At 36.1% G+C, this 17601-nt stretch overlaps 1 protein-coding gene across 1 annotated transcript in view; it reads right to left on the bottom strand.

Annotated features, from left to right (window-relative positions):
- The window catches only part of LOC150097068 (uncharacterized), a 221768-nt gene that overhangs the window by 46938 nt on the left and 157229 nt on the right, over nucleotides 1-17601 (bottom strand). Inside the window, exon 12 of the mRNA XM_090408117.1 lies at nucleotides 10895-11131. Coding sequence (XP_090264243.1) covers nucleotides 10895-11131 — 237 coding nt within the window. The remainder of the gene's footprint in view (nucleotides 1-10894; nucleotides 11132-17601) is intronic.

Genomic DNA, 17601 nt, shown 5'->3' with positions numbered 1-17601 from the left:
GAATATCTTACCACCTTCTTGATATTTATTTTTTATGTTCTTGCCAAAGTCCTTCCATGACTTTTGTTTAGCTAGTTTTACACAGTGTTTCACTTTCTTACATTTGTCTCTGTATTCTCTAAGAGCACAAACTGACTTATTTGCCAGGAACTTTTGATATGCTTTCTTCTTTTCCTTCACTGCCTCTTTAACCTCCTGTGTCCACCATGGAGTTCTGATTTTTCTATCCTTGCAGACAACCTCACCACATGCCTTTCTGGCTGAATCAATCAGGGTTTTCTTCAAGGCTTGCCACTGAATCTCCAAGGTTTGGTTCCTGTTCTCAAACTCTTTCATTTTTTCCTTCAATAATCTTTGTGTATTTTAGTCTACAGTTCACACTGATAGCTGCTCAACTTTTATTCGCTTTAAAACTTTCTTACAAAAAATTTCTGTCAAAAGTCAGTTGTAGCATTTATAGTCTGAAAGCAATCAATTGTTTGATTTCTCTTACTGACTGGGCTATCTGGGCTCTAATCCAGAGTATTTTAATATTTTAATAATAAGGTGTGACACCTTTTGGCAACTCATATAGGAAAATATGACTTCTGCACTACTTTTAACCTTGGTATCTGACCTCCGGGTCTGTCTCCCATTGATGAGACTTCAATAAAGATCGAAACCACTCTTGGTAGTGACCTTTCCCATAATGCACAGTATTATACATGTCCGTAAGGAGATGAGCTTTGCTTTACGGGATACTAATGCAAGTGATGTGAAGTCATACCACTTTTGCCACAAGCAACCCATCCTGAAAGATACTTCAGGCGCAAACTTTGTGTGTAAGCAAACAAAGTATACTTACACTTGGATAATGGATTAAACCAAGCATATAATTTCTTGGTATCTTTAATTTTGTGCTTTAATAATATTTATTATGTGGGTATATGTGGTATTTTGAGGTTAAGATGAATGTCACGAAAAATGATAATTCGAGAATTAGCAATCAAGCAGGCACGAAATCAATTCAAAAGTATTATTAAATCTAAATTAATCTTCATTCAAGAAAAATAATACAACTTTGAGCTTACGAACAGTTATGGAGTCTTTATGCTGTTTATATAAGAACTATGCAGCTTCATTTTGGGGATTGATCCCTGCATCCTATAAATTTAGGACTCGAGATTTTAATTGTATTCTGCTAACAGTAGTGGAATACAACTAAATCAAATAACTACCACAAATCACCTGTTCTTTCCTTTAGTGTTACACGGTGATCATCATTCATTTTAGATAAATTATGGACTCTACAACCATGTTATAAATGACTATTTTAATTCCCCGATGTTTCGACCTTCATATTAAGGTCATCATCTGGAGTATATACATACTCCAGATAGATAGTCTTCATACAGAGACAAGCTGAATTACATTTTACACAGCATGCGAGAGAGAGAGAGAGAGAGAGAGAGAGAGAGAGAGAGAGAATGATTTGATCAACGGTTATTCTACTGGCATGACATCTAGTGAAAATAGAATATATAAAAAAAAAATTAAATAAATAAAAAAAAATACAAATACAAATAAAAAATAAATAAATTAATAAATTATTTAATTAAAACCTACATCAAAGCTATATTCTATTTAAGATAACATCAGAGAAACATTCTTTCATATAGATAGTCTTCTTACAGTAACAATGATGTCCTAATTTAACATGACAATTGTTATATTAGATTTAAGATTCTGGATTACTTATGGTTGTATTTATAGTTAACTCTTAGGAAGAAAAATTAAGTGGGTAGAATAGGTGCCTTCCATCCCAAGCATATGAAAGGTACGTATTCTACCTGTCTTTAAACTCATTCACAGACAAACTCTCAAATTCACAACCACCTCTGGCAATGCATTCCACCCATTTGCCACCCTTCAAGCAAAAAATTTAGTCTCAACACTCTTACAATTTCCAAGGATGACCTCCTCATTCTCTGTCTTTCTCTTTCCCCTCCTGCACTACACCAAAAAAAAAAAAAAAATCACCAATATCAATCCTATAAACCTCTAGGCCCTTTAATAACTTATATGCTTCTATCATATCTCCTCTCTTATGCCTATCAACTTGTTTTTGGAGCCTACAGATCTTCAATCTATTCTCACAGGAAGCATTCCACAGACCTACCACAATCTTTGTCACTTGCCTCTGGTGACTGGGTAAACCACCAGTCATCTGCCTTCTCCTGAACTCAACTCCTCCATAAATCACTCAGTGATATCTTTTCAATTCTCTGTCCACAATCCTCCCAAGCCCCCTTTCCTCGTCAACTTCATCACCAAGGAATCAGGGGTAACCAGATTTGTGTGCAATAGTCTAGATGTCATCATCATCATCATCATCATCAAATTCCTGCCATGTACCCTCAAGGGGTGTACAGGATATGACAGTACTACATGAAAAAATTACATCATTACTAACTTCCTATCTACAATTTTCCTCCAAATCAGTCTGTTACTTGTCAAGACTCCAACATTATCAGATCTTATATTTCTATCGTCTAAGGCACTTTGTACCGTATCAATCCACCTATATCTTGGTCTTCCTCTGGGTCGTTTTCCTGCCAACCTGGCAGAGAACACTTGTTTTGCTAATCTTTCCTCTCCCATTCTATTTAAGTGACCATACCATCTGAGATTAGCTCTGCTAACGCATTCCTGGATGCTGACAATGTCAAGTTCTTTCCTAATATCCTCATTTTTAATATGATATTGCCATTGATGCCATCTGTTCACGCCTCTAATCTTTCTCAGGACTCTCATATCTGCGGTCTCTAGTCTTTGGTCAAGTGTTTTACTTCTGACCCAGCTCTCAGATCCATAAGTTAAAATTGGTTTGAACACAGTCTTGTATACAGCTAATTTAGTGTTCCGACTAATTTCTTTCTTATTCCATATGAATTTATTCAATTGACTTCCCACGATACCAGCTTTGCTGATTCTGTTGTCTATTTCTATATTTAGTTTACCATCTTCAGTAAAAATTGTGCCTAAGTAGCTGAAATGTTTTACTTGTTCCACAGGTTTTCCATTCACAACACAGTTGACATTTTCAATGATTCTGCCTATTTTCATTGTCTTTGTCTTTTTATTGCTGACCTTCATACCATATCTATTACAACAGCTATTCAATTTAGTCAGAGAATCTTGAAGACTTGTAGCGGATTTATTTAGAAGTATAACATCATCCGCATAAAGCAAAGAGCTGACATTAACATCTCCAATTTTGATATCAGGTTTAATACCACATTCCTTCATAATGTGATCCATATAGATAATGAATAACAGAGGGGATAACGTACATCCTTGTCTCACACCAGATTTAACATTAAACCATCTTCCTGTACTTCCTTCAATTCTAACTGCAGACTCACAACTCAAATAAAGACTAAGTATTGCTTGATATAATGCCCCATTGACACCATATAACTGCAGCGTATTGAATAGCTTCTCTCTTGGCACCTTGTCATATGCCTTTTCCAAATCGACAAAACTTAAATACAGATCTTTGTTATATTCCCATGCTTTCTCGACTATTTGTCGTAAAGTGAAGATCTGATCCTGACAGCCTCTATTTGGCCTGAATCCAGCTTGTTCTTCACCAAGCTTTTCTTCCACAATTCTTCTCAACCGTTTCTCAAGTATACTTGCATAGATCTTGCCAGGGACACTCAGTAGGGAAATACCTCTGTAATTCTCACATTCAGTTTTATTTCCCTTTTTATAAATGGGTACTATTAGAGCTCTACTCCAATCATCGGGAATTCGTCCCTCTGTCCAGGCTTTCTGAACTATGCAGTGCAGCCACTGTAAGACTCTTATACCACCATACTTCAGCATTTCTGGTCGAATATCATCTACTCCTGCTGCCTTTCCACATTTCAAGCCTTTGATGGCTTTTTCTACTTCAAGTATGGATATGTATTCCTGACTGCATGCCTGGTCAGTGTTTTCTATCACTGTGCTGTCATCACTGCTTGTTTCATTTAGCAGTCCCTCAAAGTAACCACTCCATACCTCAAGGATATCCCCTTCTCCCGCCTTCACTTCACCTCTATCATCTCCAACTCCCTCCACAGCACTCCCTAGATGTGGCTTTATTAATGCCTTATACAGTGGAACAATACCTTCCCTATCCCTGCTTATTAGTGTGTTCTTCAACAACTATTTGGCCACCTTTGTGATATATGCCCTCTAAACTTCAATTCTCTGTCCATAATCCTCCCAAGCCCCTTTCCTCATCAACCTCTTGCAGTTCAATTCCATCATAGTACACAGTATGTGATCTCATCCTCCCAAAGTGCATTACCTTACACCTAGCCACATTAAACCAGAACTTCTCCAGTTTTGCATCATCATCAGCAAATAAGTGAATATTTTCTGTCAGATTATTTCCAATATCATTAATATAAAAATTAAACAGCAGAGGACCAAGTACTGAGTCTTGAGGTAAACCACAAGTCACCTTATAATGAACTGAACTCCTCCATAAACCACTCAGTGATATCTTTTCATCAGCCACCCTCTAATCCAAATCACCAGCTTCAGATCCATTACCATTTGCTTTAATTTATTCAACAGAATTCCATGTGGAATCTTGTCAAATGCCTTTGCGAAGTCCAGCAGTATCACTGAGTAAACACTTCCTTTATCCAACTCCACTGTTACTTTATTATAGAAAGTAAGTAAATTACTAAGGCAAGACCCACCCCCTCACAAAATCATGTTGTCCCTTATAAAGTATCATATTTCTGTCCACCCAGTTCCAAATTCTTATTTTTATCAACTTCTCCAAAACTTTAACCACTACTTCTAATATACTGATTGGCTATAATTTGCTACTTCTGTCTTGGAGCCTCCTTTTTGCACAGGAATTATTTTCCCCTCTTTTCATTCTATTGGTGTTAAATTTTTCTTTTTACTTTATATTCTTACCTTGTGTGTGTGTTTGTTGTGTTTATAATTTGTTGTTGTTAAAACTTATGATTATTATCTTTAGTGAAGTTCCCTATTACTTGATATAATTTCTCGCACTTGCTTTCGCCCTTTCCACTCTGTGGCCACTACTTAAATTGCTCACGTGTGCAAAAACTTGGTAGACAAAGAAATTGCCCACAGCTAGAGCCAAATTTCTTTGATACAAATCTGGAATTAACTCCGGGTCAGAATATGGAAAAATTAGTTTGTTAAATCTGCACCATCCAAATTCTTAGACAGGAGAATCTTCCTTGTCAGGGAGTTAATACTCAAAATTACACACTGTTCGATAATCAAGCAATTAAAATTCCCAATTACAAAAAAACTTCGTATATCTTTACTCTTACTGCAATCGTAGCTATCCCCACAGTTTAACTTGTACTGGTTCTATTTTTATGAAGTCCAGTGGTGCAATGAGTTCACAGATCAGGCAATTTGTTAGATAAGAAAAAGAAAGGTTTATTCATTACTCTAATACGATACACAAATATTAAGATCACTTAACAAAACTGAATCTCTGGTTAATCATTGAATATGATTAACCAGACATAACCTTAATACTCCTAGTCATAAACAATATGAGACAATATCTACTACCAGTTAAATTTCTGACTTGATCCTATTCAACTAACATTCTTGCACAAGCATTTATCTTATTCTAGATTCAAGAACTATCAGGTTATAACATACTTTAGCAATTCAATTACCACACTGTACATGAATTCTTACTCAGAGCTAAGACAATCTACTAGTTGATTAGATACTAAAGTCCTGGTTCAGTTTTGTAAGTCCATCATTGAGCATATCCGCACAATATTGCATACTAACTGTTTCTTGCATACAAAGGAATTGAAAAATTTCTACATTACCAAGCATTGGGATCTCTCTTGCCCTTTCTCTCAATCTTTCGAAAAAATTCACACGGCTTGTTACCCTCTCTTACAGTCAGTTGTCTTCCAGTAGGACAAACTAGTGATTACGATCACAAATCACCCTTTCCGATGTGGGCAAAGCTGCTGTGCCAGGTTCGGTCCACATGGTTCCGCATGCTGATCGGTTTGCGCTGGCCTTTCCACTGTACCGATGATTATACCCACACTGGGTCGCTATCTGGCCACATGGACATCGTCCTTTTCGACTACTCTCATGCAACTTCTATGGGAATGACTGGAACCGGAATCCTGAACAAAAAAAGAGCCCTGAGTTGGTGCCGCCAAGCTCTATATATCCTTGCTGAGCTGTTCTCCCTCTTACGTCACTCTTTTCTGGCCGGCACCTCAAATTCTTGCACTCGGTACCGTTCTCTCCTCGTTGCATTCTCCACGCGCGCAACTTGGACCTTGCATACGTGACTGCCTGAGGTCATTCCTTTAAGCCGATTATCTCATTGTATACTTAGATCTCTTTCTCATGTTAGCAAAACTTTCACTAAATTTCAACTCTTATCGGTTTAACAAGGACACTTAACAATATAATATATAGGAGAATTTACAATTAAATGATTATTTTGTTACTTCTGTCAACAGTTTCACTTATACCTATATACAAGCATTTTCTCCAGGAATTTTTGTACCTGTTAAATCTAAATGAAATATTTTACAATATAATAAACCTTTCATTCAAGATTTAACAATTGGAATCTTACCAGAGCTGAGGCTTAAATTAAACAGCTTGGTCAGAGAAGGTGCTAATTCTTTTGCACATTCCCATAACACCTGGGCCAATAAGCCATCTGACCATATGGAACTGTTTGCATTAAGGTTCTGCAGTATACTAAGCACCTCTATTTCTTCCATTTCCAGTCTCTCATCATTCAGTGACACATTTGGCATTGAAATATCACACCCAAGAAGGTATGGCTTTGTGAAATGACCACTAAGTAAGTCAACTATTTGATTTGCTTCTGTTACTTCCCTACGATCAACACTATTTAAGGTCATCCTTCCATAGTTATTCCTCCTTTTAGTTGACACACAGCAAAAGAAATCCGTAGGATTTCTTTTGGACTCATCAACTAGCTTCTTCATAATTACCTTTGCCCTTCCTCACCATACACATCATTCTCCTTGCCTGTACCTACCTAGTACTGTTCATGGATATGCTGATCATCATCATCAAATTCCTGACATTTAGCCTCAAGGGGTGTACAGGATATGATAGCACTACATGAAAAATTTACATAATAGTTACTTCCTATCTACAATTTTTCTCCAAATCAATCTATTACCTGTCAGGGCTTCAACATTGTCAGATCTTATATTTCTATCTTCAAAGGCACTTTTTACCGTATCAATCCACCTATATTTTGGTCTTCCTTTGGGTTTTTACCTCTTGAGAACATTTGTTTTGCTAATCTTTCCTCTCCCATTCTGTTTAAGGGACTATACCACCTGAGATGAGCTCAGCTAACACATTCCTGGATGCTAACAATGTTAAGTTCTTTCTTAATATCCTCATTTTTAATATGATATTGCAATTGATGCCATCTGTTCATGCCCCAAATCTTTCTCAGGACTCTCATATCTGCGGTCTCTAGTCTTTGGTCAAGTGCTTTACTTCTAACCCAGCTCTCAGATCCATATAAGTTAAAACGGATTTGAACCCTGTCCTGCATACAGCTAATTTAGTGTTTTGACTAATTTCTCTTTATTCCATATAAATTTATTCAGTTGACTTCCTACTATACGAGCTTTGTTGATTCTGTTGTCTATTTCCATATTTAATTTACCATCTTCACTAAAAATCGTGCCTAAGTAGTTGAAATGTTTTAATTGTTCTACAGGTTCTCCATTCACAATGCAGTTGATATTTTCAATGCTCCTGCTTATTTTCATTGTCTTGTTATTGCTGACCTTCATACCATATCTATTACAACAGTTATTCAATTTAGTCAGGGAATCTTGCAGACTTGTACTGGATTTATTTAGAAGTATAACATCATCTGCATAAAGCAAAGAGCTGAGATTAACATCTCCAATTTTGATATCAGGTTTAATACCACTTTCCTTCATAATGTGATCCATATAGATAATGAATAACAGAGGGGATAACGTACATCCTTGTCTGACGCCAGATTTAACATTAAACCACCTTCCTGTACTTCATTCAATTCCAACTGCTGACTTACAACTCAAATAAAGACTAAGTATTGCTTGATATAATGTCCCATTGACACCATATAACTGTAGCGTATTGAATAACTTCTCTCTTGGCACCTTGTCATATGCTTTTTCCAGATCTACAAAACTTAGATACAGATCTTTTTTATATTCCCATGATTTTTCAACTATTTGTAGTAAAGATGCTGATCATCTTTTTCTTTCTACTCTCTCCACAACGTTTTCTTTATCTGCAACTCCTGCTTAATAATATTATTCATCCATCTTAATCCTACTTGATCTATCCTCCTGACTCTGGGTATACAGTCTGATACTGCTTTCCTTAAACACCCCTTTACAACCATCAACATCTCTCCCATCCAAATTTTCATGCCATGGTACTGCTGAAAGCTGACTTTTCAGTTTGTCATAATCACCAGTTTTTTAATTCCACATATACTAATTAACAGAAAATTCTACACGCCAGACAATCTTTTAGGTCAAGATCACATGATCACTTTCCCCAAGTGGAGACAGTTTGGTAAATGGTTATTGATATGTTCTCCAATGCTATGACCAGATCTAACACTCTCAGACCTCTTATCCCTTCCAATACCTGATGTCCCAGGTAATTATTTCTTAACAACTGTATAAATTCCATTTCCTTCCTTCCTTGTGACCATTTCTTCTCCCAATCTATATCTCCATAGTTAAAATCCCCCATAATAATTACTTGACCTGAAACCATCATATAAATTTGCCAATGCATACCATCTACATTCTCCCTTATATCCCCCTATATTATAGAAGCAACCAATTATATCTCATTCTGCTGAACTCTATCTCACACCAAATAGCCTCAAATGAACTTCCCTCTACATGCTGTCCTCTTGAGGCACTCCTACTTTTTTTGGCTTCAATTCTTCAGCTATCATTAGCAAAACCTCTTCCCCCATTCTCTCCCCCACTGTCCTCCCCAAAAATAGTGTATCCCTTATATTCTATTGCTATGACTATATCATTCTCATTGATATGTTCTCCGATGCTATAACCAGATCCAACACTCTTGAATCTTTTATCCCCTTATCAATACATGCTGTCTGAGGTAATTATCTCTTAACAAATGTATAAACCCCATTTCCTTATTCCTTTGTGACATTCCTTCTCCTAATCTATGTTCCCATAGTTAAAATCTCTCTTTCACACTTATTCTGAATGCTTCTGGCATTAGTATGTACAAACTGCAAAACTCCCACAATCTCCCATTGTGTGAATTAGTCCACTCAGTGCACAATTTACTTTCTGATAACATTGAATATCCCACATTCAGAGAGTTATTGACCTTAATACTGTTAACAGCCGACTATTTGCAAATCCCATTTCCCTGATTTTGACCATTTACTCTATCCTTTATCAATAAATGTTCTAAATGCCATGCACCCAATCCATTTGAGTGCAAACATTAGTCTTAAAAAATTACTTTTTCTTTTATCAAACTCATTCCAGACATTTATAAAACGAAAATCTTTCACTACCTAGATCATTAGTTTCCACCTACAATAGTCTCACTCCCCCTCTATCCCTCTGCTCTTCACAGTCTCAGTTATATCCCTAATCTTAGACCCCTGGATAACATGCTTTAATGCAATCATCTTTCACATTCCTAATTATAGAATTCCCTATAGCAATATATCTTTTCTCTTTTTAATCTTCACACCCTATACACTCACTGCTGTTTGTTTCTTTTCCTGTTCTTCTCTCACATTCTTTCATTCCATGCACACACTCACTTAATCTGTTGCTAAATAACATATCATTCTCAATCTCCCCATACTTTCTATTCCATAAAAGACCCCAGACCATATTGGAATGCTGCAAGATAAGCAATACAAATTGGTTACAATTTCAAAAGTATAAATATATTCCAGTCATTTAAAAATGTCAGTTCCTTTGTCCTAGAAAAAGCTGTACAGCACAATTTACTCCACATGCTTCTATCAGTTAGATTTGGGTATGGTTGTGTATAGAAGGAATGCTTCCTATGAGACTGATCACACTTAACTGTGAAGTCTTGATGTTCACTTAAACTTGAAACAGTAGACAAACCAGATGTATCATCATGTATCTCACAAATGCTTCTGTGTTTATATGAGTCAAACAAAACAGTCAAAATAGTAGACACGTTAGAAACATACATTTATATAAAAAAGACACAAAGAAATTATATTACTGGTTTAATCCAAAGTTTATGCCTGAAGTAATTTCAGGACTGAGAAACTTGCATATAGAAGCTAATGACTTCCTTAGTATGGAAATATGACTTCGGCATTACTTCAACCTTGGTATTACTTCTGGGTCTGGCACCCACTGAATGAGACCTCAAAAAAGGTCAAAACTGGTCTGGGTATCCTTCCCATAATGCATAGCATTATACATGTCTATATGGATATGTGCTTTGCATTATGGGATACTAAGGCAAGCAAACATTAGCTTCTATATACGAGTTGCTCTGTCCTGATTATATTTCAAGTGCAAACTTTATTTGCTTACACTTGGATAAAGGATTAAACCAAGAATATAATTTCATGGTATCTTTAATTTATGCTATAACCAACTGCCAATAAAAAAATGCATTTATATGTTTAAACATATATATATATATATATATATATATATATATATATATATATAGTTCAACATTCATTTTATTAATTTTGATGATCTATTGCTAACATAATTTTTCTTTTAGATTCTAAAATCAGAAAAGAAGTGATTTCATAAATGCTAACCTTTGTAGCTGCACTATATGGACAATTCGGACACACATACGGCTTATTTTCAGCATGTGTCAACAGATGAGGTTCTAAGTCAATACAACTGTGAAAGAGGCGGCCACATACTTCACACTCTGTCTGTCCAAAGGTCTCTCTAATTTTTGAGTACACCTCTACTGACAATGGTTTATAATTTAATGAAATAATAGTTTGCAATCCTGAGTGTTGCTTCTGGTTGTGATTTTGTAGTTGCTGGAAAAATTAATGGTTTATTTAATATCAGATCTTTTTAAATAAATATTAAAAGAAAATATACTATGGTTCATTTATAATTATAAAAAATGCTAAGACATATTTGAGGATAGCTTGGTATTCACAAAATTTATCATAAATAACTAAATACCATAATTTTAATCACTAGCAATGAATGGCAATTAAATAGGTTAGGTTAGTTAGGTTAATTATTATCTCTCTGTATTATATTATTATTATTATTATTATAACCCCAAGACCTCATGGAGTCAAAGACTCATCTGGGAGGTCCTTTTATCACACACACATCTCATCATACCGAGCCTTAAACACACTCAAACTCCATGCAGACACCACACTCTCAGGCAAGGCATTCCAAATTCACAACTCTGCACGAAAAAAACCTGCCTCTCACTCCCCTACTCACACCCTCTTTATAGTTTCCAGGGATGACCTCTGGTTCTCCCCTGATCTCCCACTATTCTCTGTAGAACTTCTCCACCATTGATCTTATAACAACCCCTTACCAACTTGTAGGTCTCTATCATATCATATTATAAAAACACTAAGTTTTTGGATAAGATGATCTTAAAAAATGCCTGCATAAGTTGATTGACTCTTCTCTTCTGATATTGTTGTAGAAACTACAATAACATTTGTGTTATGTTTACTTGAGTCTAATACTCTATAACATTCTCATTTCCTGTTGCATCTCTATCTCTCTCTCTTGCTCACACTCTAATGTGTGTGTGTGTGAAGAATATTTGATGAATCTGTGAATCATCAAATATTCTTCTCACTTTATCTGTTTTTTCTATCATAAAAATGATATGAAATGATTATAGTTTATAGAAAATGAAAAACTGAAAAATGGCAACCTGAATATGAAAGAACAATGCCTACACAAGAGAAAACATCAATAACAGCCAAGTTGGCTGAGTGCTTCCCCTCTCTAAAGACAAGTCATGGATTTGAATTCCAGTACTTGGTACTTTAGAATTTCCAAATTATTTAATCCTTAGTTAAACTGCAGAACAAAATATATGACAGGTGTATTACCTTTCATGGGGCGGGATCCACATTAAGCATATAAAAATGCGTGGTCTGACAAAACACTGTGGATATTGTCAGGGTACTGATTTTCAATACGAAAGAGGGTAAGTTCCCAACAGAGTCAGCAAGCTAAATAAGGCATAGTGAATTCCCTATTACCTAAATGTTGCAAACTTATATGTATGTCTTACTTAAATATAAAATTATTTCTTTTCATAAAAAATTTTATCTCTTCTACAGATGCTTCCATGATCACTGTTGAACTAAAATGACATCTAATTTTACTGCTTACTGATTTTGCAATAACCAGGTAGTTTAACTGGCCAAGATGAACATTTTGCCACAACAATATAGGATTTTACCACTTGCTACCAAATAATTTATATTTCCTTACAACTGACATCTTCAGCTGTTATATTTATTTTTATTGATTTATACTTACTTCGTTTACTTGATTATATCCTATCTTATTCAAAACCTTATTCACTTAAAATCCTACCAGCTGCACCATTGTTATATTTATTGTTATTTTCTCTATCTATCTATAATTTCTTTATTTAATATATTTCATTAACGTAAAATATATTAAATAAAGAAATATATTAATTAATATATTTCATTAACGTCTATTATCTTTTCTTGTGTGTAGCCTAACTAGATTCTACCTAGGGATATTTCCTTTTCAGATACTGGCAAATTTATATTTATGCTGCGCCAGCCAGTATCCTATAACAGGAATTTTATTCAAGTTCAGAGAAATATTCCTATCACTGGCATACACTCTAACACACACTTAAATAGATATCGGTACTTTGCAGTCGTGACCAATGATCTATTACTTAAACATATATATCTAAACTTTTTCCCACTATGGTTCTAATTTTATAAGTGGTAATTTGATATCTCGAATTCAGGCATGACTCAGGCATATGCAATAAAACGTTTATTGGAACTAAATGACAATTACAACTAAATTGAATCAAATTACCAAAACTACTAAATCTCTTACTAAGTAAAATCTCATGCTAAGATAATTAAACAATTCTAAATTAATTAAGTTCATCTAGACAGATCAAATTGTTAATCACAGAGAACAATAGAAAGCAATGACAATGTTACACTAAATTAAGATTCTCTCATGCATGCTATTCATAGAGTACATACTATACAACTTGTTGCTTTCTCAGTTAAAGTTATCTACTAAACAAATTACACTTATTACTTCAGTCACATACAATTAGATTCGTTCCTGACAATTCCTTGTCCAACATAGTTTGCTGTCTCAAATACAAAATCTTATCCAAGTTCTCGAAAGGATTGTCCACATTACTTAATCAAACATAAATTTCAATCTTCTATCACTTCTGCAACATATAACAAAGACCTCTACGTTACCCAGTTCTTTCCGAAGGTCTATTAACTACCACGTGTTGTTCTGGTCATCCTTTGATCAGTAATCTCAGCGCCTGGCTTTTGGCTACGTCGTTCTTTCTACTGCTGCCAGACTTGAACTATTTTCTTCCGTAACTGAGGGCTATCTCTGCTCCTTTCCGATGGGACATCCAGTGGCTGGCACAATTTCTGCATAAGCTGATGATTCGCGTACGGCTCAGCGTGGAATCTTGTTCAGCATAATCAGGAAAAACGGCCCGCTGTCCGACATCATAGAACCCTGACTCATCCTTTCTCTGACCACCAGTCAAGAATCCTCGAGATGAAATCCGGAACAAAAAACCTTGCAATATGGAGTACATTGCCTTATATTCTATGTTGTAGTGCCCTCTTTTTTGCTGTATCCTTTTTTTTCGCACGGCCCTTAGTTTTAATGCCCTTAAGATGATCCCTACTCTCCCTATTGCTGTTAGGTGCTGTCTTCGAGGAAAGCGCATTGACTTTATTTTCCGCGTATGCTGTAGCCTCCGGCGTTACAACCGATACGTGCGTTTCAGATGCGACCTTTGCACTGTTACTCATGACCTGTCTGTTGACTTACATTATTTGAGACAGCTTAATAGGACACAAATTTAACTTAATATTTCTTTTACAAGGAATCATTAATTTGTACACAATTCTCTAGTTTAGTTTTCTGTTTTTGACTACAAATATTTCTAATACAATTCACATATTAATATGCATTCTCTTATATAACAAACAAGGTCTAATTACTTTCTGCTGGTGTGCAGGTATTATTTTAAATTAGTTAGAATTTTCATGTTAGATTCTGAATGAACAACTTCTTAGAAAATACTCCATTCAGGATCTAACACAGCTATGTGAAAAGAAAACAGTCCAATTATTGAAGGTTATATATACTTGGTTTAATCTTTTATCCAAGTATAAGCAAACAAAGTTTGTGCCTGAAGTATTTTCAGGACTGGGGCAACTCATATAAGGAAACTAAGACTTCACATCACTTGCTTTAGTATCCCATAATGCAAAGCATATCTCCTTGCAGACATGTATAATGCTATGCATTATGGGAAGAGTCACTACCCAAACCGGTTTCGACCTTTAGTGAGGTCTCTTCAGTGGGAGCCAGACCCAACGATGATACTTTTCTTTTTTTGGCTATACTAAACATTAAAGATACCAAGAAGTTACATACTGGTTTAATTCCTTTATTCAAGTGTAAGCAAACAAAGTTTGCACCAGAAGTATTTTCAGGACTGGGGTAACACGTGTGAGGAAATTAAGACTTCACAACAACCAAGTGAAAAAACTTCCAACAATTGAAGGTTAGTTAAGTAACTCAAGTACAGTATACTGAAGTGAAATGTTTTAGGCATAAATTTGATGACTTGATGCATAGGACTGATGTGTGTGTGTGCGCGTGCATGCATGTGTTTGCTGGTGTGAAGTGAGTTTAACAGGTAAAAGGACCTATACAAGAAGGATGGTTTGCATTTGAATGGATTTGGTGTTCAGAGACTGGAAAAAGTGTTGTTGAATAAAGTGAAAATAGATGTGCAGTATCAGGGAAACTAAAGCTTTTTTTGGAGAGGGGGGAGCTGTTGAGTAGATATGCAGACATCAGTGAGACAGCTGAGTGTAAGAATGTGTATAATATGCCTAAGTTAGTACTACTGGTAACAAACCAGAATGGGATAGTTAGTATAAAGTGTCAGGAAAGCAGTGGGCCTAAGAGTGCTTCTGCACTTTATATATACTAATGCCAGGAGCATTCAGAACAAGAGGAGGAGTTTTTGGCATTCGTTGGCTCATCCTGTCCAAAGGTTATTGGCATTAGCGAGACATGGCTAATAGAAGATGATATAGTTAGTGGGATAAAATGTGAAGGATGTAGTAGTGTGTTCAGGGAGAATAGAGAGAAAAGAATGGGGGAGGAGTGTTATTTATGATAGCTGATGAATTGCAACCAAAGAGAACAGAAGTTCAACTGCAGGCCAGTGAAAATAGCACATTTGAGGCTATCTGGTGTGAGATTGAGGCCAGCAGAACAAAATAAACAGTTGGACGCTGCTATAGACCAGGAGATGGAAAAGATAACAGATATAGTATGCATTGACAAATAGACTCAATGAGTGGAGGACAGGTAATTATTATGGGGGATTTCAACAATGGGAACATAGATTGGAAGGAAATGGATTTTATTTAGTTACGAAGAGATAATTACCTGAGACAGCATGTAATGGAATATACTAGGGGTTCGAGGGCACTTGATCTAGTAATTGCATCTGAGAATTTGTCTATAATGAATATGACCACGTTGCCACCAATTGGTGAGAGTAATAATATGGTCTTGACTGGGAGGTGGCCAAATATGTGGAATTTTCAGTTGACAGAGTATATGTGGAAATACAGGGCTGGTAAGTATGACAAGCTTAGGAGATTGTTTAGATCGGTGCCATGGCATGTAAAACTGCAGGGGCTGGATGTTGATAGTGCATGAGAAGTGGTAAAGGAGTGTTTGAGGGAGGTAATGGCAGACTGCATACCTAGAGTCAGGAGAGTAAATCAAATGTGAACTAAATGGATAACTGGTTAAGTGGATAAGAGGGTGGCTGTTGGACAGACATCAAAAAGTGGTATATGGAGGGGCAGAAATAAGGCAAAAACAGGTGACTAGTGGTGTGCAACAAGGTTCAGTGCTGGGATCATTGCTGTTTAATTTGCATATAAATGATATAGGAAATAATCTGAAAGGAAATATACAGTTGTTTGCTGATGATGCGCAATTAGGTAGAATAATAGTTAATCAAGGCAATGTGGATTATATGTCTCAATATGTCCCCCCCCCCTCCTCCTTCAATCCACCAATTTCTGCAAATTGCATTTTGTCAATCTGTCTTCATACTCTACATTCCAGAGACCAGAAACCACCTTAGTCAATCACCTCTGAACTTTTTCCAATGCAATTTCATCTTTTTGAAAACCAGGTGACCAGATCTGTGCACAGTAATCCATGTGGCCTGATCAAAGCCTTATACAAAGGAACCATAACATCCTTACTTCTACAAGTTAATGTCCTCCGCATCATTCCCATTACCTGCTGTGTTGTCTTCACTATTTTAATAACATGTCCCCGAAATTTTAGGTCCTTATCTACAATTACTCCCAGATCTCTCATTTCCTCTACCTCTTCCAAGATATTTGCACCGATTGTGTACTTTACATCCCATCTCTGCTTCCCAAATTTCAAACCTTACACTTTGAAACATTGAATTGACATCCCCACTTATTTACCCATTCAGCCAGTATATTCAAGTCCTCTTGCAAAGCTACAGCATCCACACTACTCCTGACAGCTCTCCCCAACTTTGCATCATCTGCAAACAACTGCACATCACCATTCAGACCTCTCCAGATATCATTTACATACAAATTAAACGGCAATGGACCCAAAACAGACCCTTGAGATACACCACTAGTAACTTTCCTCTTCTGGGATATCACTCCTTCATAGACAACTCGCTGATACCTATCAGACAGCCAATCTCCAATCCAGCAAACCAATCTACTGTTCAGCCCCATCCGTTCCAATTTAATTACCAGCTTGTCATGTAGCAATTTATCAAATGCCTTTGCAAAATCTAAATATACCACTGTATATGCAACACCCTTATCCAACGTATTTGTCACTTTATTATAAAAAGTAAGCAGGTTGCTAAAGCACGATCTTCCTTTAGTAAATCCATGCTGGACGCCAAAGAGTATTTTTCTGTTGTCAACCCAATTGTGAATCTTATTCCTAACTAACTTCTCTAATACCTTGACCACAACTCCAGAAACACAGACTGGTCTATAATTCAAAGCCTTACTCTTATCACCTCCCTTATGAATTGGAACAATTTTACCTCTTTCCACTCTTTTGGAACTTCACCAGTGAGAGACTCATGTTGAAAAGATATGAGTCTCTCAAAGCTGTTGTTAACTCTCTGGCACATTCCCTCAAGACA

This window comes from Typopeltis vanoorti, chromosome 18 (genome assembly GCF_054136105.1).
Source record: "Typopeltis vanoorti isolate ZY-2024b chromosome 18, IOZ_Tvanoo_1.0, whole genome shotgun sequence".
NCBI classification, from domain to species: domain Eukaryota; kingdom Metazoa; phylum Arthropoda; class Arachnida; order Uropygi; family Thelyphonidae; genus Typopeltis; species Typopeltis vanoorti.
Note: the sequence above shows the minus strand (reverse complement) of the source record. Positions and strands in the feature narration are given on the sequence as shown.